Here is a 26,147-nt window from a genome sequence, read left to right as displayed (position 1 = left end):
ACCTAAATATGTTATATGGCTTTTCTGTTATTCATCACTTTCATATTCCTCCTCTTCTTCACCTATGGGGTAGGACTGGATGTTGTTCTGGGTGTACATTTTTGTTTTCACAGGACAGTTGTGATCCATGAGTATTGCCTGGAAGAAAACAGAGGGTGAGTATTTTTGCTTAGCATCCTGCTGGGGCTGGGGCTGCATGCACCACTCAGGGATTCACCTCTCCTCCCTTGGGGCAGAGCCCAAACTGATTGTAATTAGGGTAACCTGAGTCCACAGGTCTGTGTGAGGAGGGTCTTGGTGCTAAAGACAGCTCTGAAAAATTTCTATTTCCAGTATTTCAGCCCAGGTGTTATTGAAAAACATCTACCTGCTCTGCAGAGACAGTAGTTTACCCCTCCCAGAATTAGTAGAATTAGTTTCCATCTGTTAAAAACTGGATGAATGGCCAAGAGCAGTCCTACTGCTTCAAGCCAATTCTCTTTTACTGCTTTTTTCCCCTCTTTCCATGGAGATCCAGAACAGCAAAACTGAGGATGATGCCAGGAGTGGGGTCCCAACGCTGCTTTGACACCCACAGCAAGCTAAAAGTGGTAATCACGGTAAGGGTCAGATAAAATAATAAATTTTCTGTGCTGAAATTTCCCAAGGAGTTTTGGAGCAGCTGTGTAGTGTTCTTTCTGCTGAGTGTAATTAAGTTTGGGGGTTAATAATTATGCAAAGACCACAATTTTGAGACCCTCCTTTTGACTGTCCTCCAACCTGAAAAATTGGTGCATCATTTTACAGCCATGGGCCCCTTTGGAAACAGGAGCTATTTTGCATTTAAAGGTATATTAGAGGTGGCAAGTGCTGGAAGGTGTTGGAGCCTTGGGGGGAGATCCTGTCCCTCCAGGGCTGTGATGTTACAAATGAAACAGGGACCACAGAAGTACCTGATATGTTTTACACTGCCAGGAAAGAGCAGGTGATTTTTTTTTCCTTTCTGTTCCTCAGCCTTATTTAATGTACAAAAACCAAAACAAACGAAACCAGTGCATTCAGCAAAGGTCATGACAAGGGATTAACTGGGATTCTGCAGTCCAAATATGAGCCAAACAGAAGGTCTCTGGCCTCACACACACCATTATTGCTGCAAGATTCAATTTTCCACCTTCTGCCAGTACAAAGTGAGCATCAGGTGCTGTCCTTACCTTGCAGAGAGGTGCCACTGCAGAATAACACCATGGCCATGCAAAATTAGGTTTTTTTCACCCAAATCAACAACCAGCAACTACATTTTGGGCCCAGATAAGTCTTTTTCAGGAAGAGCAAGGATGGGTGCTGAGTGGGCTAAAGCTACATATGGTGACACTGTTCTTACACACCCTACAGTGGCTGGGGAGCACTGAATGCTCCAGATCATTAAGTCTTTGGGAAATTTATATTTAAAAAAAAAAAAAGAGAGGAGCCCAGTGGTACATAATGGACAAGAGAAGCCACTAGTTTGTAGGGACACATGAACTGTATGAAGGAAGGAGAAGGAGGAAAAAAGATGATTCAAAATATACTGTGGGATATTTTTTCTCTATTTTTTTCCCAGAGGACTGTGGGAAAAAACCAGGTTGAGGCACACCAAGGAATAATTTGGTGAATTGGCCAATAGAGTTCTGGCTCCTCAAGGAAAAGAGAAATGAATTCTATTCTGACTCCATCACTGGTGCAGAGGAATGTCTGCAGGACCCTGCTGCATAAAAATCAAATTTGTGACTTTGTAACATCTAATTAATAAAGGGTTTGCGTTTATACATCTGGGACATGGAAGGAAGGGGGAGTTTATTCCAAAGTTAATGCCTGGGGGTGAAATGTGGGGACACTGTGCTGGTCCCATTTGGAGGAAGTTAGAGGCAAAGATGCAAATGTAAGTTATTTGTTTCACTGAAAAAAAAAACCAAAAAAAAAAGAGAAAAAAAACAGAAACCAAGTTACACTTACCATTTTCTCCTCTTTGGCAGGTGGACTTCGAAGGAAAAAGCACAGGGGAGCAAAGATGATATCCACAATTCCTATAATTGTCATAAGCCATGGGAATCCAATGGCCTTGGCAATGGCACCACCAGCAGAGGGACCTTGCACAGATAAAAACCCTTTTCTGGAGATATTGCTCACACAAAATTTGCAGCAGTATATTTTGTATATAAGAAATTTGTATACAAACCCCCCACCTTACAAACAGATTTGAGGAATGTAAAGACATGTTTGTAATTATATCATAAAACTTTCCTGGCTCCATAGCCCGCATTCCTTGGGCAGATCAGAGATGTTCCTGAGGGCGTCTGTGTCAGGCTCTCAGGGAGGCAGGAGGTCAGTGGGGAGCGATTCCCCCCTCACACCCCTGGAGCACAGCTGTGCTGGGAGGTTTAAATGTTCCAAAGCCTCTTTGCTCAGCATCTCCCATTTGTGCTCAGTGCCTTCAGACCCTTCAGGCTCATGAAGTGAGCACAAACTACAGCAGGGGAGGGCAACAGATGCCAAACACAATTCCCCCCGCTCTGATTTCTTACAGAAAATAAGAACCTCTCCTCATAAAATCTGCAAGCACCACTGGGATTCACAGCTGGCATTGTGGCAGACTGCCCTTTCCTTAACTGTGCTTTCCAGGCAGGGGGAGGCTGGACTCACCTATGGCAAAGCCCATGCAGAAGGCAACGTCAGCTATGGCATACACGCTGCCATAGACTGACACGTGGCGCAGATCCACCAGGTAGCCCATGATTGGCATCATGGAGGAGTCCACCATCCCTGCAAAACACATTCCAGGAAGATGCTGCCTTTTCTTCCCCTCCTTTTTACCCTCTTTGGTGAATTATGTGCTGAGAAGGGGCGCAAAAGCAGCTAAGAGGATGCTTGTTGATAACAAAGCAAAAGCAGCTAAGAGGATGCTTGTTGATAACTAAGCAAGATTTGTGTAGAAACGGTCAGTGTTAGCTTTGCTTTTTATGGTGTTTGCTGTGTCTGGGGTCACTGTGGACATGGATACAGGTGTACACGTGGCACCTGCCAGAGGACAGTAGAGATGTGGGTTTAGGGTGTATCCACACTTCCCACCAAGTGTCTGAGCAAAGCTCCAACCTCACATTCCCTGCCAAGTAATCAGGGGAAAGTTATCTGGTGTGAACTGACCCCAGCATTAGCCCCCAGTCAACCAAACTGATTTACAGTGTTTTTATCATGTCTTTTGAGACACACCCTCATTTCTGGCAAGAAACAGCACAGACAGCTCACAAAACTGCTGAGACACTTGGGGTCTGAATTTGTTCCTGAAGCTTCTTTCCTTGTGTGGAGATGCCCCAGGACATTTGCTGAGCCCCAAGCACTGAAAAGCAAGGCAGGGTCCCCACTGCAGCCTGCCTGCACAGCCCAGTGCAAGGAAAAGTTCACACAAGTCACTTGAAGAATACATGTGTGTGATCCTGGCAATTCCCCTTTATGTACAAACAATTTGAGCCTTTTTTTTTTTTTTTCCAGTGGAAATGACTATATAAATCCTTTTCCTCTGCAGGAAACGCTGTGGGTTTGGGGCAGTGCACGGCTGCATTTCTAAAAACAACATTTAGATTCATGGACAGGCTGAAAGGTCTCCTGGACAGGCCTGGGGGTCCAGCTGGTCTAAAGCAGCCTGGTTCAAACTCCCTAAGCACTGCCCCTCAATCCTTCTTGCTCTGCCTGCCAGTTCAGGCTACAGCTCAGGCTGCACCACTGTTAGATCAGACTGGCAAAAAAACTGATTTTCTGTTTAATTTCATATCAAATTATTTTTACAGAAACAACAGACTGTGAGAACTCATTGCAAATGTTCTTACCTATGGCAAATCCAACTCCAAAAGTTGGTGCTATGAGCCCGTAAATGTTTTTAGCAAACGGTACCTACAAAGGAAATTTCAGGGAGTTAATGATGTCACACTGCTAATGAGGTTAGCTTCTCTTTCTGAGATAAATTCTCCAAGTAGTTATGGCCCACTTTGTAGAGATCTGAGAGTCTGATCCTCCTTCTGAGCTGTCATTTCAGACAGCTGTGCCATTAAACCACTGACACACTGACTATTACAAACTGCTGAGTGACAGCTCAACAGAGGAGCTTGCTCCTCTCAGAGTCATCATTTCTAAAAATAATTGAAGCACTGAAATAGGAAAGCACTCAAAAATCTGATCTGGAACCTATTAACCACACATTGTTTAATAACATGACATAGAACTCTCGTGGGAAAAGCAGAGATTTGAAGATGAGCACACAACCATTCACATGATTTAAAAGATGTGTGATTGTCTACTTACACATAAAATACTTATTCCCACGATTAGCATCCCGAGCAAAGCACACAGCCACCTACCAAAGAAGAAACATCACTCAGAGATGGTGATAATGAGATATTAGAGCTGATCCTGAATGTTTCAAAGCCATGTCTGAAGGGCTGAGTTAAACAGCAAAAGTAGCAATGTGTTAAAAAAAAAATGCAATTTTGCCCCTATAGAACAAGCTTTAATAATTTCCACCATCAATAAACTGCCCTGGGAAACATTGGAAATGGTACATGAAGAGACTGGAAGGTGATTAGTGTTTTTAAATTAAGCATACCTTCCAATTTTGTGTGCAAGTATCCCAAAAAGATTGGTCCCAATGAGATAAGAGATGCTAGCTGGAAGAAAAGCGACGCCTGAAAAATATGAATGAGATGTTTTATCAGCAAGGATTTCAGGGAAGTGTTAGAAGAAACTAATAAATGCCAGACACTGCAATTTTGATCTGGACGCATCTAATAGAGCCCAAAGAATCAAATATCCGGTTTGTTGCAGCCTTCCCCTGAAATCTAAGGACATCATCTGTGAAATGCAGCACTAGCCTGATGCCTTTGAAAAGAGTTCTTCAGCATTAGAGACAAGAACTGCTCTGGGAGAGGGGACAGGACAACAAAGAGCAAAAAGTTTCTATCTGACTGCAGTAAGCTTTGGGATAGGTGAGGGAGAGCAGCTGTGCTGCAGCTCAGGGCTCGTGGAGCTCAGCCTGTGCCAGCCCAGGGGCTCAGGGTGGGTGAATCCCCCCAGGAGGGGCCAGCAGGGCTGCTGTCCTCTGCAGGTGACAGTCCCCTCTGAGCCTGGGAGTGCCACTAAGCTTCCTGTCACAGGCAGGTCTGTAGTGCTGTGATATGGCCCCTGGTCAAGAACACACTCAAGCATGTATCAATAATGTAAGGATAAAAAACCTTTAAAAATAGTATTGAAATTATTTAGCCAATGTATTTTTTTTAAACACATACTGGTTTAAATAAAATAAAATTAAAAGAAAACTGTAATAGCTTGTAGATTAGGACACCTCGGTAAATTCTGTCTCTCTCATTTCCCACCTCCACTTGGAAAAACACATTTGTGGCACCAGAAATGCTTTCCTATCCCTGAGGTTGCCACAGCAGTGGCTGTATCTAGAGCAGAGCTGTTGTCTGGTGACATCTCTGGTTTAAAATCCAGTGATTACAGTCTGTACTGGAGGATTCATCCTCTCCTAACACAGAAGTCCCAGGGCAGGAGCCAGCCAGAGATTCAGGAAGCAGCCGTGGTGTCAGGGTACACAATCCAAGCCCTGCCTCACGTGTGTGTGCTCCTCATCTTTCACCAGGCCAACAGAGCTTTTCTCATTTCCTGCCTATCCATCTCCCTTCCCATCTCCCTGACATATTCATAAGAGAAAAATCAGGAGGTAATTTTTAGCACAGCAATATCCTGTGATTAAAAACCTTGTGGGTTTACAGTGGTGGTGCTGGGGAAATATTTAATTTCAGCCTGTGTAACCACAGCTACTTCAGTACTGCTTGGAGCTGTCTGGTTATACCAAATGGTCACACAGAGCAGACCTTGACAGCTGTAAAAGAGAAATTATACTGCAAAGTCTTGTTAAACAAGACTTGCACAGGCTGCTCTGTAAGCTGTGGTATACTGGGGCAGAACCATGATTTTCTAAATGGGCTTTATGCACAGTAATATTCATTGGTCAAATCAAGTTTATACCTTCTTCAGATCATGCTTCAAACAGCTGGCTTCCAATTGCATAAGATAATAATTTGCTTAAAACCCTGCAGTTCAATTTACCATTTAAGAGGCTTAAAAATTTTAATTCATGCTGTCAAATCAGACCAAGTGAAATGAAGTCAATTACTTGTATCATTAAGGGGTTAAATTAGTCTTAATTTAAAATTGATCTTTTCCTTCTAGTAAACTCTGTTCAATAAAGAGATTTGTAAATCTCATTTCTATGTAATATGAAACTGGTGAGGGAGGCAGATAGGCAATATTTATTTTTCCTTTTTGAGGTTCAAAATACCTAAGTTTGCTTGTTCATTCTGCTCTGTTACAGGCTAGAAGTTATTGCCAGGTTCAGCAGCACATTAAGAACTGCATCTGTGGCCACTCTAGATCTCAATTGCATTCATCAGAACTAAGATTTGTGCTTTCTATAGGGTGCAATGTGTACATTAACACAGAGCAGGGATATCAGCTCAACATCATTTTCATGAAGGATTTTTCTTTTTCTTTCAAGCCATACACTGATATTAAAAAATACCCTCATTAAATTAATCAGAGATGGATGAAGGCTGGGCATCCCCCACTTAAACAGATTCACATCAGCCCCTCACACAGTTTGTCACTCTCTAGAATTTAATCCACTTCCTGCTGTTTGTTTCCTGCTCTTGCTCACCTCAAGGAGAGAGCAGCTGCCCCACTTCCCTCTGGAGTGCAAATGGATACAAGGATCCATGTTTGCCCAGGGGCTTGGCTTCCCAAGGCTTTGTCCCTGCTAAAACTCGTAACGAGGTCCAAGCTGGGGCTCCCCCTGATTTCTGGTGAAAGGAATGATTGAGAAACCACTGAGGGAAGCCAAATACATCAATCCCAAGGGAAAGTGCAGGAGTGGTGTGGAAGGAGGCTGTGCTGCCAGGAGCCTGCTGTGCTCCCAGCACAGAGCACCTCTGCCCATCTCTGAGCCTCCTGCCTGGGGAAATCCAGCTGGGGACTCAGGGGGATTCCCTACAGGGAAAAAACAGATGATTCTGCTCTGCAGGGCTGGCTCTGCAGCTCCACAGGCACCTTGCAACTGCCCTGGCCAACACCCACTGCCAGAGCAGGGCTGGGATTCCCAGTGGAGCTGGACCAACCCCAGTCCTGAGGCTGCCTGCAACTGTTTTTCCTTGAAAAATAGCTCAAACAGTTCAGTAGTTGAGTGTGTCCCATTGCAAGAGCCTCTACTGCAATAACATCACCCCACTGTATAATTTTTTTCTTACATACCAGTGTTTGTAATTGTGCAGGTTTAACACTGACACTTTACTTAAATTACCTCCCTGAAGCAAATAATCTTTAACAGGACCAGAACCCAGACATTCAATAGACAAAACATAGAGATGCAAAAAATGCACTGTACTTTACCAAGCTGCCATTTTTTTGAGCACATGGTCTCCATCATCCAGATGGGTAAAGCTGGTTCAAGCATAGCAATAGCCATGTTTGCAAAACAGATTGAGCCTTAAAGAAAGAAGGGGAGGGGGGAAAAAAATAGTAGTAATTATTTCTTTTGACTGTAAACAAAACACCATGCAAAGAATGGATGCTTTGACACAAAATATTGCACTTTTTACAGCCCTATTTGTCATATCTCAGATGGTGATTAACATTAAATAGAACACGGTGTAAAATCACTGAAGGCTAACTTTTCATATGTTTCTATTCTCCTAGAAATTCTACAATAAAGGTTAAGCTATTTCATAACGTGAAAGTTTGCAGTGAGCTTGATGACATTTGGAAAGTTCACGAGGTCTGTTGTACAAATGATTAGCTAAAACTACAATCACTTGGTCTTTACCTGCTCTCCTGGGGCAATACCAGAGCCCTGTTGTGTAAGAGGCTCAGGCTCTGACCCTGTGCCTCTGTCACCTGAGAGCTCATGCCTACCTCACATGACAGGATGTGGAGGTCTTGATCCTGGAAATACCAAGGAAAAAGCACAGGGATGTCTGCTCCCTACAAATGGGGATTTTGGTACCAGCACAGGGATGTCTGCTCCCCACAAATGGGGATTTTGGTGCAAGCACAGGGATGTCTGCTCCCCACAAATAGGGATTTTGGTACCAGCACAGGGATGTCTGCTCCCCACAAATGGGGATTTGGTCCAAGCACAGGGATGTCTGCTCCCCTCAAATGGGGATTTTGGTACCAGCACAGGGATGTCTGCTCCCCCAAATGGGGATTTTCTCTGGACATCCTACAGGCAGCAGTGACCCACCCTGTGCAGCAAACCTGGCTTTGGCTTTGGGCTTGCACAGCCCTATGAATTTCAATTTTACAAATCTCCTTTGAATCCCTGGCCCTTCAATAACCCAGGCACAAAGGATAACAAGTGGTGGAAGTGCTGATTCAGTCTGGCCTGCCAGCTCAGCCCTGCCCTGCACCAGTGCCTGCAGAGCCAGCTCGGGTGGGTTTGGGTCATGCTCATCTCTGCTCAGTGCTGCACTTCAGCTCCAGTGCAGGGATTAAGAAACCCCCCGGTGTTTCTTTGGATTCGAGATGCCTTTCACACTTACTCTAAAGACCCCCGGGCACTCAAGGCTTAATGCAGGGCAACAGGACATGTCCCCTCTGCTAATCCCTTTAAAATGGCTTTTGGGAATCACTGCTGGAAGTGGCAACCTCAGACTCATGTTCCCTTTCTTCCTAATATTTACAATCTCTGAATTTCAGGACAATATTCTAGACTCTTCCAATCATTTACTATACAAATTTTACCTTAAAATAAAAAAAAATCTATATTTTTCAGAGGTCAGAGAAACATTATTTCTCTCTGAGGGAGTTCCTCATCACAAGGCTCAAAACCAAATGAGCACTGATGTCATTCTTTGCTCAAAGCTGTCAGAATGTGTTAGACTGTGTATCCACAATTCCCAAAATGAACTTGCTGGCTAGCTGGCTCTCTCCCTTCCCCAGGCAAGGAGCAACAGCTCAGCACTGCTTCGCCCTAAAGACAAAAGCCAACCTTTCCACTTGGGTGCAAGCTCCCAGAGTGGCTCTGTAAGGAGCCCCAGTTAAACTCCTTGGGGCTCTCCCAAGCCAAAATCAGCCAGGCTCAAACAGCTCCCTTGATGCTGAGAAAAACATTTCAGTCTGCACAAAGTGCATCCAGAGGAAGCAGGACTAACTGAGACAGCTTAAATAACAAAGGGTTTGCTATTTAATTAAATATTCTATTTAATTAAATATTCTATTCTATTCAGTCTATTCTATTCTGAAGAAAGCTCACACAGGAAGGAGAAACAGGTGTGCTTGCACATGGTTGGGGCACCTACTTCTCTTCAGGCCAGGAAGCACCACCAGAGCTTGCCAAAGCACTCAGGGATATGGTGATAAAGGTGCTTCAGACCTGGAGAACGTGCCCCAAGAGAAAAGTGAGAGCCTGAGCTGTACTCTGCAATTTCAGGGCAAAGCCCAAGAGCCTGCTACCTCAGCAAAGCTTCCCCAAAAGAAAATAAATTATTTTTTTCCTCAGTCTTGCCTGCAGCTGCCCTAACTTTAAAGTGCCATGTGTCAAGGGCGTGAATCCTACATCTTTTCTTCCTTGAATGAGATTAAATGTCCTGTGTTGGCCCAAAGGTGGGAAATTGCAGCCTTCCAGCTGAATCCCAGCTCCACAGCCAAGAACCCCCCCAGCTTTTGGCAGAGTGCCACAGACATCATTTTACTGTGAAAGAGCAGGCACCCAGTGGAAAGCTGTCCCACACATTCCCAAGGACCTGTGTGCTCATGGGGCTGTCTGTCTCAGCTCTGGTTTTTGGATCTGATCCTTTAAACCAACTTGTCTGTCCATGCAGCTTTGTCAGGCAGCAGCACTGACTTTCCTGTAATTCCTGTCAGTGAGGTTTGGCTTCAGGAATGGCACTGACTTCACTCCCTGAGCTCCCACCAGCAGGGAAAAAGCATGTCAGGGACATTTCTTCTGCCTGTGAAGCATCCCCTCTGACACAAAGCAGGGCATTTGGCATTCAGCTCTGACAAAACCAAATTTGGTCTGCAAGGCAAATAAAGCAAGGAGAAGAGGCTGAGGTCAGAGAACATCAGCATCATCTGCACTGTCAAAGCACTGGGCAGGCTCTGTCCTGGGAGGCAGAGACCCCAGGTGCTCCCCTTAATCCCACTGATAATCCATGGGGATGTCTCATATTTTATGGACTTTAACTGCTGTAGAAGAAGTTACTGAATCAGCTGACATAAGAACTGTCTTTGCTATACTTTTCCCTCAAATACCTTTATTCAGTATATTTATTATTTTTTTTCATGCTCCAAGAATTCCTCAGGCAAAAGGGTTTGTACAACTTAAGTCACAGCTGGACCAAGTCACAGAGTTAAGGTTATGATAATTCCCTGAAATCAGCAAGAAACAGAAAACTTCCAGAAAGGCCTGGAAGAATTGCTCTGTTAGACAAGCAAGTTAGGATGAAGAAACACAACTGTGAAAATAATTATCTGTTTCCAGGTGTTTTGTCAACATTAGAAAGGGCCAGGCTTAATTACAGACTCCAGAATAAACATTCAACAATGTGCAATGCAAAAAGGCAAACTTCTCTTGAGACAGAAAGGCTCCTCAGAAAAAAAGATACGTACACTACCAAACACCATTCACCATTCCACCAGACCTTTTCTGAAATACAACAATTCACAACCAAGGGACCAAACTCACTCCCTCTTCAAAGAGAAACAAAGCTCAGTGTTGTTCCCTGTGCCTGCCCCTGATGTGCTGGCAATCCCTCACTCTGAAGGCTTGCCCCAAGTCATTTGCCTCACAGGAAGTTTCCTGGCCACATCTCCTTGCCCCAGCAGGCACCTGCAAGTCATTAGTGGCCTCTCAGTTGGAAAGACACGTTTATTTCAAATTTCCTGCCTATTGTGCTTCTGCTGGTACATTCATCCTGTGTTACCAACCCATTCTTAGATCTTTGCATAAAGTAAGCCAGTAAATAAATGCTGTTAAAGCAGCTCAGCCCAAGGCACGCCAAGAGGCCAGGAATGACATCAAGGACTGGTTTAAAGAAGAAAGAAAAGGTCTGGTACCTGCTGCAATAATGATGTAAGGGTCCTTCAGAAGTGTCAGTAAAGGAGTCCCCTTCTGACTCTGCGAAACAAAAGCTTGGGATTAGGAAAGGCAAAGTGACACCCATTCCTGCAGTGTTTGACCTTGATACTCACTTCTGCCTGTGTTCTGGAGGGCTGCAGAACGAGTAACTGAACAGCTGTGAAAAGAAATCCATGCTGTGACTCTGGTCCAGGGAGGGGGATGGATGGCAGGGACAGGAAAGGGATGTGCCTCAGGGCACTGGCTCAGGTACCTACTGACCTCCATCAAACAGAGCCAGGGCTGCCAGCACCAGGAAAGGAGAGCTCTTCCCCACAAACTCATACATGACACTCCCAAAAGGGGGGCCCACTGCCAAGGAAAGGAAAGGACACACTTGTGAAAACTCTGACCCTGCACAAAACCCCTGCGAGCGTTCGGGCACCCTGCTACGGGCACAGAGCCACCAAAAATCAGTTTGAAAATCCCCACAAAGATCATTGATCGTGGCAATAACCAGGTTCCCCATTCCCCAAAACCACCCTGCAATGCAAACAAAACCCAAACATCTCAGACATTACTCCTTGACATGTGAATCCACACAGGGAATGCCTGCTGTGGGAAAAGCTGTTCTGCACGTGCACCATGAATCCAGTCTGGAGACTGAACGATGCCACAGCACCCAGTGAGACCCTTCTGCTGCTTCCAGAGATCCCAAGAACAAGATTTGGGATGGCTGGGGGATGGGTTCTTCTGCCAGCAGAGCCTCCAGCTCACTGACCTAACACTCCCATAGCCAGGCCTCCAAGTGCAATTCCCATGGCGTTGCCTCTCTCTTCATCATCCGTATAAACAGTGGCAAGCAATCCCATCCCTACAATTAAAAATAAATAAATAAATAAAGGGGCATAAGAAAATAAATAAATAAATAAAACTGAATGAATAAGATATAAGAAAAAAAAGCACAGCACAAAATTAGGCATCTGTGTGCTACAGTTTGTGGTCAGCATTTGCCACACCTACTAAACATTATACAGAAATTACCACGTGTTTGGGTTTTTGTTTTGTGTGTGTGTGTGTGTATATATATATATATATATATATATATATATATATATATATATATATATATATATAGTGTGTGTATATATATACTTTGTGTATATATATTTTTGTGTATATATATTTTTGTGTGTATATATATATATGTATTCTCCCCATAGAATCAAGTTCCAAGCAAAAATGGTTCTGGCAGCACTCATGGTCCCCAAGACCATGTTCCATTGTGCAGTATTAGTCAGGTAATTTAGTGATGCCCTTATTTATTAGATTCTTTATTCATCTCTTTGTCACAGAGCTTTTTGATGATGCTTTCCCATGAGCAGAATCAAAGCTTCTGACAAGTATTCACCATCATTTATTCATACTCAGAGTGCACAAAGGTCTGGTGGCCACTTTGCTCCAATTGTGGACAGTGCTCTGGGCATGAGGTATTATGCAGAGCTGATTGCTTTGTAAATGAGTATTTCAAGTTCAGCATCAAAAAATTAAAGGATCCTTTTGACCTTTATCTTCACATGCCTTATTTCTGCACTTGATGATGAGCCTTCATTTCACAAAGGGAAGCATGAAGCCTCATTTGCTTGTCTTTTAGAGGAGCACTCAGACACTGCAGACGTAAATGCTGCAGAAGAGTCCTTATAGAAATTAATAATTCTGTTTTCAAATCAAGATTTACATAGGACTCAGTAAATAAGTTCTGCAGCTACACAGAGAAGGAAAACAATACATTGCATGGTTGATCATTCAGTAAATACCATCCATCATCAAAAGAGCAGAGGCCCTGAGTGGATTACCGTGTTTATCGAAAAGAGTGGATGACACCAAATTGTTTGCATGAACAGCTGGAGAGCTGCATTAGAATTCACAGTGAATGTGGGATTTGGGGAAATATTCTGGAAGAAAAGAGGGAGGGGGAAATGCAAAGACAATAACACAAAAGTTCTACACACAGATAGGAATGATTGCAGACACAAATGCAGGGGAGTAAATGACAGCCAGCAATGGCACACAAAACTTCCTTTGCTGTGAGACAAGGGGTGAGACTCTCACTGCTGGTGGCCCTGTAAGGAGCCAGAGCTGGGTCTGGGTCTGGCACAGCACAGGGAGAAATCTGGGGCTGCTTGGAGACCATGCAGAGAATGGCAATGCTCAGAGGGAGAGCAAGGGCTCAGAATAACATCTGTGAGGGACAACTGCAGGGCTGCAATTTCAAACCAGAGAGCATAAAACTGATGTGAGAGGTGATAACAGCCTTGCAATACGAAAGAGAGCCAGGAAGATAAAGAAAGGAAACTGATCTCTGTGTTCTCTGCAGGATGGCAAGCAGAAATGAGTTCACATGGCAGTGAGGAGCCTTTAGATGAGACATCAGGAACAAATCCTTCCTGACCATAAAGGTACTTAAGCACTGAGCTGGATGCTGAGGGCAGCTCTGGAGGCTTCTGAGGTCAGGCCTGTCAAGTGTGCATGAGGAATGACAGGCATTGAGTTGATCCTGCCTTTAGGAAAGGGGGACTAGATGATCCCTTGGCCATTTCTGCTCTTTTGTGTTCATTGGCTGAGAAAAAACAAGTCTGATGCTCACCTAAGAGCCCAGAGCTGAAGGTGCCCCCTTGCACAGGGACTGAGTTACAGCTGAATAATAATTTTGATTCTGGCATGTCTTCCCTTGGGAAACCTTGACTTGCAGCCCTAACTGATGTCAGTTCCTGCCACTGCAGGAAATTTTTCCAAAATTGGAATATTCAGCATGAACAAAACATATTTTCTCCAGCCTCAGCCCCAAAAGTGCTCAAATAATTTGGGCTGAAAACTCATACTCCATTTTATTTACTTATTTAAAAATGAGACACTTTTTTTGGAACTCTGGTACCTAAAGTGGCAGCCAGCATGGTAAACCCTAGAAAACAACATTTTATAACAGAAATTTCCGTAACAGACAGAGCTGCTGCTCTAACTGTAATAAGTACCAACATAAGTTCCCAGTGACCTTTAAAATGGCTAAAAATGAATTTCAAATGGTGAAGACACAGGTGCAGAAATCCCAGGGAGAGTGCAGTTCATTTTGTGCTCTACCTTACTGCAACCCAAATACCAAGGAAGTCTTAAAAGACATTTGCTTTTGAGCTACTTCATATGAAAGAGACAGAAAAAAAAAAAGAAATTGATTCAATTGAATATTTTTGTATTAATTATTGAATGTGCTGATAAAATTCAACTTAAAAAAGACTGAAAGTGATCTGCATTTTCCTCTATCATCCCTTACCTGCCACAGAAGAACATGAGGAACCCACTCCTTGAAGGGACCTGGCAATAAACAGTAGTGCATAGCTTCCAGAGAAGGCAAACACTGCAGGGAAAAAAAAAATAAAAAGCAGAGGTAATTTTTAAAATTAAGTTAACTATAACTAGGTTAAAAAGTTAGATTTCTTGAAACTATCACAAAAACTTCCTACAATTTAGTCAAGTGTTTACAGTGACTTGTGCCACTTTCAATGCTAACTGCATTATTTTCTCTTATTGCATTTAGATGTGTCAGTGTTGGATCGCTCTCAGGTGTCTGAGCCTCCAGGTGACACACAATGCAAGAGCCCAAGCAGTTTTAACTAATTACTCAGGATTTGATTACCTCTGCTCTGGCTCAGCTGCACACAAGAGGAGTAATAAGAGTTTTCTCTCCAGCCTCACCTCTCCACGCTGCTTCATTTAAGGCTGCCCAGTCTGGGGTGCCAGGCAGGCTGTAACACACACTCACCAGTGCTCCCTCCAACCAGTGGGTGGAGAGAGATTCTCCCCTGGTGCTGCCAGCCCTGTGCCAGATGTGTGGAGCACAGCTGGCTGAAGGTGCAGGGAAGCCAGATCCCCCAATTCAAACCCTGCAGCCAGCTCCCTCTCCTGCCACTAGCAGAGAAACCGCACTGGAGGATGTGCCACTCTTTCTTTCCCCATGAGATTTAACTCTCAGCCACTCCCTGCCCTTTGGGACAGAGCCCCCCTGGATGCTGCACTCAGCCTGGAAGAATTGCTCTGTTAGATAAGCAAGATGAAGAAACAGAAGTGTGAAAATAATTATCTGTTCCCAGGTATTTTGTCACCATTCCCCACCCACCACGCTGAAAACAAGAGTTTCTCAGGAACCCAACCACATCTCTGCTTGTAGAGCCCACGTTGTCAGTGTCATTAATTCTACAGTGAGTTTATAAAGCTTTTTTTCAGCTCCCATCTTTTGGCCACCTAAGGAATTTTGCTGGGCAGGTTATAGCTGCAGGAAGGAGTCATGCACCAACTAAACGTGGGATCCACGTGCACTCCCCCCACCTGCTCTGTGGTTGTGCCTCTTAGGGATTTTCACCACATTTTACACAAATCCCTTCTGTGTGGGCACATAAAAATAGAGGAAAAAAGGATTTCAGCAGATCAGCAGTTCTCTCCTCTGCCATGAGTTAGGCTCCCTACTCTTATCTACATCCCAACCAGGATTTATCTAACATGTTCCTGAAACACAGAGTTGTCAGTGGCTCTAAGACCAGGTCATCTTCTCGAGCACTTCAGTCCCCTTGATGATACAGTTTTAACATCATAGAATCACAGAATGCTTTGGGTTAGAAGAGACCTTAAAGATCACCTGGCTCAATCCCCTGCCGTGCACAGGGACACTTTCCTCTAGACCAGGCTGCTCCAAGCCCTGCTCAACCTGCCTTGAGCACTTCCAGGGATGAGCCATCCACACCTCCACTGGGAAACCTCTCATTATTCTTTCTTTCATGTACAGACAGCATGGAAAACAGTTTGTCCCCTTCCTTTTTTTTGTCACAGGCTGTCATACATCTTACATCTGCCTTCTGAGGCAAAAACAGTCCTTTCACTGATCCTCACAGGCTTCTAATGAACCTGGATGTTCTCTGTACTCTGTCTGGCCACAGCTTTAAATGTCAGGCCAAAGCCAAACATAAACCAGCAGCTGAAGCCTTATCAATGCCATTAGAGCAGGCAAATTATCTCAGCTGACTGGCAGGCTGTGCTGCTGTTTGCACATCCCACAGAGATGTTTAGCAACACTGATCCTGTTGACTCATACCCTGCTCATGAGCCACTGCAGCCTCAAAATCTTTCTGATAAACCCCCGTGGTATCTGCTTGTCCAGAGCCTTGCAAGGCAGCTCTCCCATGGCTGTTTAAACCTGCCTGAGCACTGCTCCAGATCAGAAACACCTGAAAGGCTCAGCTAAGGAGCAGACCTGCTGAGCTGGGGGCAAGGGCTGTGACTTCTGATCAAATTCCCTTGTTCAATCTCATCAGCACCACCATCAACGTGGAGCTCACTCCCTTCCACTTTCCTTGGGAATCAGTCCCCAGACATGAACCAGAAGAATTCCTAATGATAATTATTATGGACCATTTATTTAAAAGTTGTGCCTGGGCCAGACCGAGTAAGATGTGACACTTACTGATTGTCGAAACAAACATGATGCAGAAGCCAGCAAACAGTGGGATCTGGTACCCTATTCTGGAAAACAAAATGAATATTTACATTTCTGAGGTTTTGAGTTAGTCTTACACAAGTTCACACACCCCACAAACCCAACCTGTAGCTCCTTGGCAGACTTTGAATTATTTATTGTGGGCCATATATTTCCACATGACAAACTTCTTTTCATCTGATACATCTGACACTTTGTATTTGAAATCCCTGGAAAAAATCCTTCTCATGATTGCCCTGATTGCCCTGTTCTCATTCTGCCTTAACTGTTCCCAATAAAACCCCTCTGGGGCTCCATGAGGTTGCCAAAGATATGCCAAGGGAAGATTTCCCTGAGTGTGCTGAATTTTGAAACACCCCAGTCGTGTTTCAGTGCTCATCTGTTTCCATCCTCATCAGACAATGATTATAATGAGACATAGTCAAGCCAATGGCTTTTTTACTGGAAAAATTTGTCATCAGCTTTTCTGGGAGTTTTGCCTCAGGAGCACTGGAAGAGTCCCAAAGAGCCTGAGAATAATACTTTTGCTTTCCATGGGTTTAGGAGTAGAAATGGAGCTGATCAAAGCTTTCTTCATCAGCCCATTTCTTCATTAGGACTCTTAACAGCCTGTAGAAATGCCTGGTTGCTCCAAGTACTTTCAAGTTTCCAGGAAATAAAAAACTTCCTGGCTGGGAAGCAATTACATTTTTTGAGCAGATAAAACTGAAAATTCAACTACAAAAAGAAAAAAAAAAAATCACAACATATTATTTTTCACACCAATAAAAATCTACCCCAGAATCCAAACCTAGGTAGCTCTGAAGACAGTGTGCACATTCTATCCAACACACTTTGTTCACAGCTTCATTTTTTGGTAGGATTGTGCATCTCAAATGTATTTGCCAGAGCATTATTTAATGGCCAAATTCTACAACATGAATCCTGCTTTTCAGAGGAGTACTTTCAAAGGATTTCAGCTTCCAATGATTTGACACTATTGCACATTTAAATGGGCAGCATTGGCCAAAACAGGTCAATCAAATAATTGAAGGGTTAATAATGAATGGCTCTTTTAATAACAGTAGTCATGACATAAACAAACCAAAATAATTATTCTGAGCTTTGTTTTTGTATTAATATTTCTATACAGTCAAGGACCTTTGATAATGGAAAACTCTCTAGAGTGCAGAGCTCAATGTTCATTGTTTGTCTCATTCCTGTGAATGAAATAAATTGAGCTTTCATGTGGCATTTTGCCTTAAATCACATTAAAATATGATCAAAACAGTGCATAGATTGTCCTAGTTGAAATCCTTAAGTGGGTGTTGTAAATATCCAGCAGAGACTGGTCACTCATGTGCTACTCACCTGAACTGGTGTCTCCAAAGCAAATTAAATCCCTTCCACAAACTTCCCCTGTGGCCTTAGGATAAAAACTTTGACCTCCCAGCACCTTCACACATGAAATATTAAAGAGCAATACTTTTTTTTGTCTGGTTTATTTAAAGTGAATGATTTTTTCTAAGCCAGCCTTTCCCTTGCTGTGTGTGCAACAGGTATTAGTGGGATGCTGGTCCCCACTGGTGTTTCTATGTACAAGAGGAAATAAAAAATTACCTCTTGACAAACTCTTACCTGCCTCAGAGCTGAAGGATGGGCACTGTGAGGGAAAATTCTGATCTCACTACAGGAATCAAGCAATTCATAGACCTGACACAGGGCCTGTGAGACAGCAGTTTGCTTCTGCTACAAGTACACTGAAATAATATTCTTGCATGAAGAGAAATGCCATCCAAATTGGCTCTCATTACCTCAGAGACAAGAGCTGTGTGGTCTTCCACAAACATCCACAAATGAAACACAGAGCAGTGCTCTCATACTAAATAAAGAAGATTTTGACTCTTCCAGTGGGCTTCCTACACCTGGGAACTTTCTGGTGGCTGAAGGCAGGAAGGAAATGAGCATTTTGGCAGCCACTTCAATGCTCAGTGTAACACTGTTCAAGCACTGTTCTTAATTTCTGCAGTTGCAGATGTGATTCTTCCTTTTCCTTGGACAAACAGGGCCACAGCAAGGTGGAAAGTGACACACAGCAGAGGGTGGGAGCTAAACGAGTCCTTCTAATACTCTGGAAGGATAACACTGCCCAGAGCATCCCCCAAAATGTGGAGATGCACAATTCTGGAGTGCTGCCCCTGCAGGGAAGTGCTGAACCCCCAGAAGCCATGCTTGGGCTTTCCCAGGGGACAGTCCTGCCCATGTCCAGCTGACATTTCCTTGGAAATGCAGATGTCCTTTCCTGGGCAATCTCAGCACACCCTGCCTGAAACAGCAGCACTGATGAGGTGGTAGCTGTGCTGCCACAAATGCCAAACCTGCAGCTGCATTCCCTGGTCTGTTCTACGGGTGTTGAGAGCACAGACTGGGAGGTTTTGCTGAGCAAGTGCAAATAATAAATATATATTATATATAATATGTATTTAAAAAAAAATATATATAAAAATAATCATAAAAAGGAGAGGCACCACCTGCAACAGCCAATTCAGTGATTCTGCCCCTTGGTGCTGGGCCATTCATGCTCTTGCCAGGTGAAAAGTGAATATGCAGCTTGTCCCCAGCCATGACACAGCACCCTCCATCACAATTACCTCTGCATTTTGTTCCTCTGCATGTACCAAAGAATATTACAGCCTGTCTTCTCTCTTCTCTTTACTATGGCTAAACATATAATTTTCTTGGGCATTCCTTTCAAAACCCTCCAAGCAATTCTGAAGTAGAGTCCAGCACGTCTCACCAAAGCTACTTGCAGCTAAAAGTGCTTATTTCTGATCTCTGGAAAAGTCTGAGTCACTAGTTGAAGGAGGGAAAGGAAAGGCTGCCACTGCTGGAGAATGATACCCAGGTGAGCTCCATTTCAGCCACTTGTAGGGCTCTCAGGAAATTATTTATGCCCATTAACAAGATTGCTCCAGACTAAGACAACAGATTGTTGGTCCTGTGCAACAGCACAATAAAGGTTACATTGACCAGGTGAGCAGCTGTGAGTTATTAGAGCCTAATTACCAATTACAGTGCTGCAAATCCACTGATTCCAGCCTTGCTGTTACACAGCTCCACGTGAGCCCCCCTTGCCAGCTCTGTCCTGGCTGGAATTTTGGCTCTCCTCTTTACTGCCAGTGAAGGCTGGGGAGGATTTATGGCAGGAATATGTTCCATGAGGTTCTGAACCAATGAACCACTGAATAAGTGTGGAGTTCAAAGAGAACATGTAGGGTCAGCAGGGACAGGGTGTGTGGTCCCTGTGCTGCCACCCCCATGCTGGAGCACAGGGAAGGCAGAGGGACAGAGTGACCTGAACAGACAGAACAGCTCACTTCAATCTCTTGCCAAAACCTGAAAAGAAAGCTCACATAGGAACTGAACTGTAAATATGTAGTTAGAAATGTTATTTATTCCTCTACTTCCTTCTCTGTGTGTGTCTTGGGCATGAACACATTGTGGTCCTAGCTACTCTCTCTCTCTCATGCTAAGGAGTTCAAAGCTGTAGCCAGGATGGTGTCAAAATCACGGTGATGATGAAAATAGCTAATAATTTTTGATAGTTTTTGAGGCTGATATGAATAAGGACAAGGTTAAAACTAGAAAATTTTTTGAGACTAATGAAAAAAATGAGGGGACGCATGGCAGAGGTATTAGCTGGCTCTGGTGGTTGGCACAGCTGGGCTCACAGAGCTTGGTGAGAGACTGATCAAAGCAGTGGAGTCAATCAGAGAAGCACAGGATGGTTTGGCTTGGAGGGGAACTTAGACCCCTTCTCCTTCCAACCCCCGTCCATGGGCAGGGACACTTGGACCAGGGTGCTCAGAGCCCGCTCCAAGCTGGCCCTGGGCATTCCAGGGATGGGACACCACAGCTCCTCTGGGCACCCGTGCCAGTGCAGCTGGGTAAGGCAGGTGGTTCCACAGGACAGCCTTTTGCCCACTCTTTTCACAGGACAGCTTCAGGCAGAGCCTTCATTCTCCCCCTGCCAGTGCATCCTCCTCACAAAGAGCCCTGGGTCAGATGCTGCACTTTGTGGATGGTTCCTTTCAAATTTCACCACCAGGAAAAACATAACGTGCTTCTGACACACAAAACCTCATCAGCTCTGCCCTGAAACTGTGCCAGGGTGGGAAGTGAACTGCTCACTTCCTATGGCAAAGCCATCAGCAGTGTTTGCTCTGCCAGGACTTTGTTAGGGCAGAGGGAACTGGTATTGTTTCAGGAACTGCAAACCTTTTCTCTGAGCCAGGTGTGTCTGGTGATCCATGAAAAGAGCTGGGCTTTAAATAAGAAATGTTTTTTGCAGAGCATACTCCTTGAATGAAACCAATTCTGAAATTTGTTTTTGAAAATTTACACTTTCAGTAATTATAAAAGAAAGGAACACAGGCCTCCAAAACTTTCAGAAAACCTAAAAAACGGTGATTATTTGCACAGACTCATACTGTGCAAATACTGTCAGGTTATCTGGAAATGGAATCACCAGTAGAACATCCTGTTTCTGGCTGTACAAACTCAAAGCCAGCACCTGGTGAAAATCAGCACTTGACTAAAACTCTAAACCACTCTTAAACAGCTGTATTTAACTGAAAAATAAAAATCACTGTACACAGTGTGCTACTCATTTGAAAAAGAAACTTACTGGGCATCTTAACCAACTGTGCACACTGATCTTGAAACAAGCAATCATTTCTCCTTAAGCTTTGATATTTTGCTGGAATTCTGTAGAAGTAATAAAGGCAAAAATCTTAACAGTAACCAAACAGCTTATCAGTGGTAAGGAAGAGTCTTTCTATTGATAACCCAGATATTTTCTGTTTGATTTATACAATCACACATCCTAGCTGATCATATACACTGTTATTAGAAATTGTCAGCTTGAGTGGGGGGAGGTATCCAATAATTTCTACAGTTAGTTGATAAATGTGTTAACTGATATTTCCCACTAAACATTTCTCAGAAAAAAAGCAGATACCAGTACCAAGGTACAAATAATGCACAAAAGAAAACCAGTGAACCCTAAATTTAATTTAGGACCACTTTGCCATTAAGACACTCACTTCAGCTGTATCAGGGGAGAGTTTGTCATGTGGGATGATGGGATGAAATGCTCCTTGTTTTTCCCTCTCCCACTCCTGTGAGCAAACCTGCCCCTGTGCCTGCATCACACACCCTGCCCCAGGCAAAAACCCAGGGGATGTTTCCAGGAGGAAACCTCACTAAAGCTGACACTGGTGTGGTGCCAAGCCTGCCCCTAACAGGAAAGGGGGATGCTCCAGGAACATCTCCTGCCTCATGGCCAAATCAGGGATGCATCACACACGTCCCAGGAGCTGGCTCCAGGGGACAGCTGTGACCACACACCTTCCTCCTGTGTTGGCAGGCTCTGGAAAGGGTGGTGCTGACACAAAAAGAGCAAACATCAATAGGGCAACCATTGAGGTAGTTAGGGAAACCTAGAAGCACTATTATAACAACATAATTTGATGTTTTGTTACTTTACCTGCAGAGGAGCTGTGGCATCCTCACAAAACAATGCAGGTAAAAAAAAAATCCTTCTCAACTTGCAGCAATATTTGTGCAAAAGTAATTTTGTGGTGGTGTACCTCCATCTGTGTAGGTGATGTGTATTGGTGATAAGGGGAAATGAGAGAGAAATGAAACTGTCTTTCTCATTTAAAGCTTTTGTGTTTAGATCAGTTCCACAGATCAAACACAGGTTTTGAATACATAACACTGTGAGTCCAAATGCTGCTTAGCTCTCAGCTGGATGCTTTTTATTAGATTGAAAGGAAACACTCAGACTATATATATATATTTAAAATATATATATGGTTTAATAGTGTATATATAATCTACAAATATATATTGTGTGTGTATATATATACTCTATAAATATATATTTGGTGTGTGCATATATACATATATAATGTGTATATATATATATATATATATAGTGTGTATATATATATAAATTTATATATATATTTTGTGTGGGTGTGTATGTATGTATGTGTGTATATATGTGTATATATATATATATGTGTATATATATATATATGTATATATATATATAGGGGTGTATATATATATATATATATATATATATATACTATAAAGCCTAAACAAGGTAGTTTTGGCTTCAAAACCTTAAGTATCTGTCATTGGAGTGTCTTGGTTGCTTTAAACATTGTCACCTGTGATAGACATTGACTGCTTAAACAAAAGTGTTCTACAAGTACAAATTTCTGCTACATGTTGTTTTCTGAGAGGAATAATTCTCTATGAAAACAGCTTACACACGAAATATGCAGATCAGTGACCCAACTAAATTCAGTTTGGAGTTTATTTCCTGCAGAGATTGATCTCATGGTCTGTTTGGGAGGACTGAAGCTGCTTCTGTGGGGAGCTGTTACACCAAATGCTAACAGTGACATCAAATTTATTATTAACATCAAAAATTTAAATGCTACTATATATATGCTTTTTAATAGTACATTAACATTAATTTTTTATGTTAACATCATCAGCACCTGGATTTGGAGAGGGGCGTTAAGTCATTGATATTGGTGTTTATAAGCTTGATCCTGGCCCAAATAAATTTTCTGCTAAGTTCTATTTAATCATATTTGGTTCAAGACATCACATATTTGCAAGAATTTAGAGGGAGCAATTAGGAGGCTGGGCAGAGTCGTGTACTGATGGGAATGTGGGACCCACTGAAGCTGGTGATGAACACAGCTTCAGCAAAGTTGGATATTTGTTCACTCTTCCCTGAAGTCCTCACAAATTTCCCACTCAGACAACTCCAAACCAGCACACAGCAAGAGCTGCTCATCTCAGTGAGAGCAGGGAAGGGATCTGAGCCCTGCCTACAGTTTCAAGATCTTGTTTGCCTAATGTGTGTATTGACAATTCACAATCTCTGTGAATACTACATTGCAGGGTCTTCTGGCCTCCTATAACTATAAGGGAGATATTTCAACACCATCTCAGCAAAGGTTTCTATAAAAAGCCAAGGTCTCAGGAGCTGGAGGAAAAGTGTGAGATACTAATGGTTGATGTGCAGCTACTTTGGAAAGTGTGTCAGCACTTAGAAGGGTTCACCAAACGTATTTCACTAGAATATTCCTCCAGAACAAGCAAGAAGGCAGCAATGCAGGAAAGAGAAGTAAGAATAATCTGTTTGAAACACTGACCCGGGCTAAAAGCCCAGTGTGGGACCCTCAGTGGTGGAGCAGCAGCAGTGCCATACCTGTTTGTCAGAGGCCCTATGAAGGGGTTGGTCAGCAGCTGCACCGTTGCTTTTGAAGCAAACAAGAGGCCAACCCTGACGTTCTCATTCAGCAGCTCCTTGTCATCCTTGGGGCAGTCAGAGGGGGAGGGAGTCACTCTGACCACCATTGGCTCTGTCTGGGTCTGATGCAGCTCTGCAGGCTGTGTCTTGTCAGATTCGTTTCCCGTGACCATGGTGGAATTGTCGTAGTAGGAGAAGATGGTCTGAAAATTGTCCATGGTTGCTGAGGGGAGGTTGGGTTTAGCAGTCTGGATTTCTGTGGCATTTTTCTGGTGTTCGATGCTGTAAAGGTAACTGGGAATTATTGGCACTGGAAAAACAAATAGAATACATTGGCATCTTACTGTCAGGTTATTTGGAAATGGAATCACCAAGCTGCTCGCTGTGCCTTTGATCAGGAAATACAAGGCTTTCCTACAGGGCATGTTCACAAAAACAGAACTGAAAGAGAAATTTGCTCATGGGAAAAAGCACACCCGTAACTCAGAAGTGCAGTTTAAAACAAAAAGTTCATTTACATTGATCTTTATTTTTTGCTGGTTTTCATAAGATTCCCATAAGGTTTTCTATAAATACATCATTAAGCAAAATATCACAAGTATCAAACCCCATGTCTGAAGCCTCTCTGTTGCACGTGGCTCCACAAGTTCTTTTATTAGGCTGCAAAATCATGAATAATGAGAAGAGCATTGGAATGATTATTAAACCAAAACATAAAAGATACAATATAAAACATTTCTAAAATAAACCACCAAAATATTGGTAGGTACCAGACATAAGAAGGAAAAAAGTGACAGACCTGTATCAAGGAATCAGAATAATATGTCGATATTTGCATGTCCCATTATTTTAAAATTTACATTGAAAAGATCGTCCAAAAGGAACAATGTTTACATGTTTTAGGATCTTGGCTGCAATTTAATTGCATTAATAGGCATCTCAGATATTAGGAATTCAGAGTTTGTAAAAACAGATGTCAGGTTCATTCATTTTAATACAAGTGAGAGAATCACCCCTTCCCATCTTGCATTTCATCCTGAAAAAGCCCAGCCTCTCAAATCTGCAAACTATAATAATTTCTAGGGCCTCTAGCATACATATTACTAAACAAGCAATTAAATATTACTAATGTTATAAGGAAGGATATTAATGTAAAAAATTCCAAAATCAACTGCTAAAAATAGATACATTTTTAACTAAATTATACCTTGTGGCATCAACTTGTAAGCTGAAACCCCTTCAAGAAATTCAGGAGTCAGATTCAGAAGCTGAGTCTGAAGCATCACCTGAGAGCTTCCAGGAGAACATTCATCTGTGTTTGTGTGTACATCCATGAGCCACTGGTTCCTCTGGACCATTTTCTTTCAATTCACATAAACATTTGAATATGAGGAGTTCTAAATCTACCAGTGAAAAATATTCAATTGTTTTATTTGAGTAGATTTCTGAATCTTGACACTGTGCCACTGAAGCCATTAAAAGTTGGATCTTAGACTTTGATCAAAACTTTCATCATTTTATTAAACAAACTCATGGAAGTGCTTTTCTTAAAAGTGACTTAGATAGGTTAATAAGAAAACTATCATTTTAAGACCAATGTGGGGGAAACAGAACTATCACAAGGAAACAGGCATCTCCAATGTTATCTAGCCTGTTGTTTCAGTTGCATGACCACAGGATGAAAAAAAGATGATGAGCTAAAAATACTGTTATCTGTCGTTCTACAAAGTATTAGTGATGTTTAGCAGGAAAAAGAAAGAAAATGAGAAAATAAAAAGAGGGAAAAAAAGGAGTTATTAAGACCTTTTTATACCATTCCTTATCTTTCAATTAACATGGAAATAAAGCAAGACTTTGATGTCCACGGTGGCGCGTTCGCAAAGCCTGGAATATAATTCATGGTTAAAAACGAAATGAATCAGTGTTTGAAAATGCTGGGTTTGAGAGCATTCATCAGGCATTCAGGGAGCACATCTGCTGCCGGAGACCATCGCTGGCAGAAGCCGGGGGAGGCAAAGAAGCCCGAGCCCGTTTCACCTACCGACCACGGTGAGCAGCATGTTGTCCAGCAGCAGCGCGATGAAGACGATGAGCAGGATGAGTTTGCGGGACTGGCGGCTCTCCCGCAGCCAGCGGAGCAGCCCGAGCTCTGCCCAAGCCAT

At 43.1% G+C, this 26,147-nt stretch overlaps 1 protein-coding gene across 1 annotated transcript; it reads right to left on the bottom strand.

The window, feature by feature from the left end:
- On the bottom strand, positions 1-26,147 carry SLC18A2 (solute carrier family 18 member A2; the record flags this gene model as incomplete). Its single annotated transcript, XM_084209925.1, has 15 exons — positions 1-138; positions 1,972-2,105; positions 2,659-2,778; positions 3,840-3,903; positions 4,312-4,363; positions 4,613-4,691; positions 7,453-7,548; positions 11,122-11,182; positions 11,257-11,300; positions 11,405-11,494; positions 11,904-11,996; positions 14,451-14,534; positions 16,632-16,690; positions 23,944-24,295; positions 26,027-26,147. 15 exons carry the CDS (start codon positions 26,145-26,147, stop codon positions 28-30), a joined length of 1,560 nt encoding a protein of 519 aa, XP_084066051.1. The 3' UTR covers positions 1-27.

The sequence above is a fragment of the Fringilla coelebs genome (genome assembly GCF_963513975.1).
Source record: "Fringilla coelebs genome assembly, chromosome: 8".
Taxonomy (NCBI): Eukaryota; Metazoa; Chordata; class Aves; order Passeriformes; family Fringillidae; genus Fringilla; species Fringilla coelebs.
This window is presented reverse-complemented; position numbering and strand designations above follow the sequence as displayed.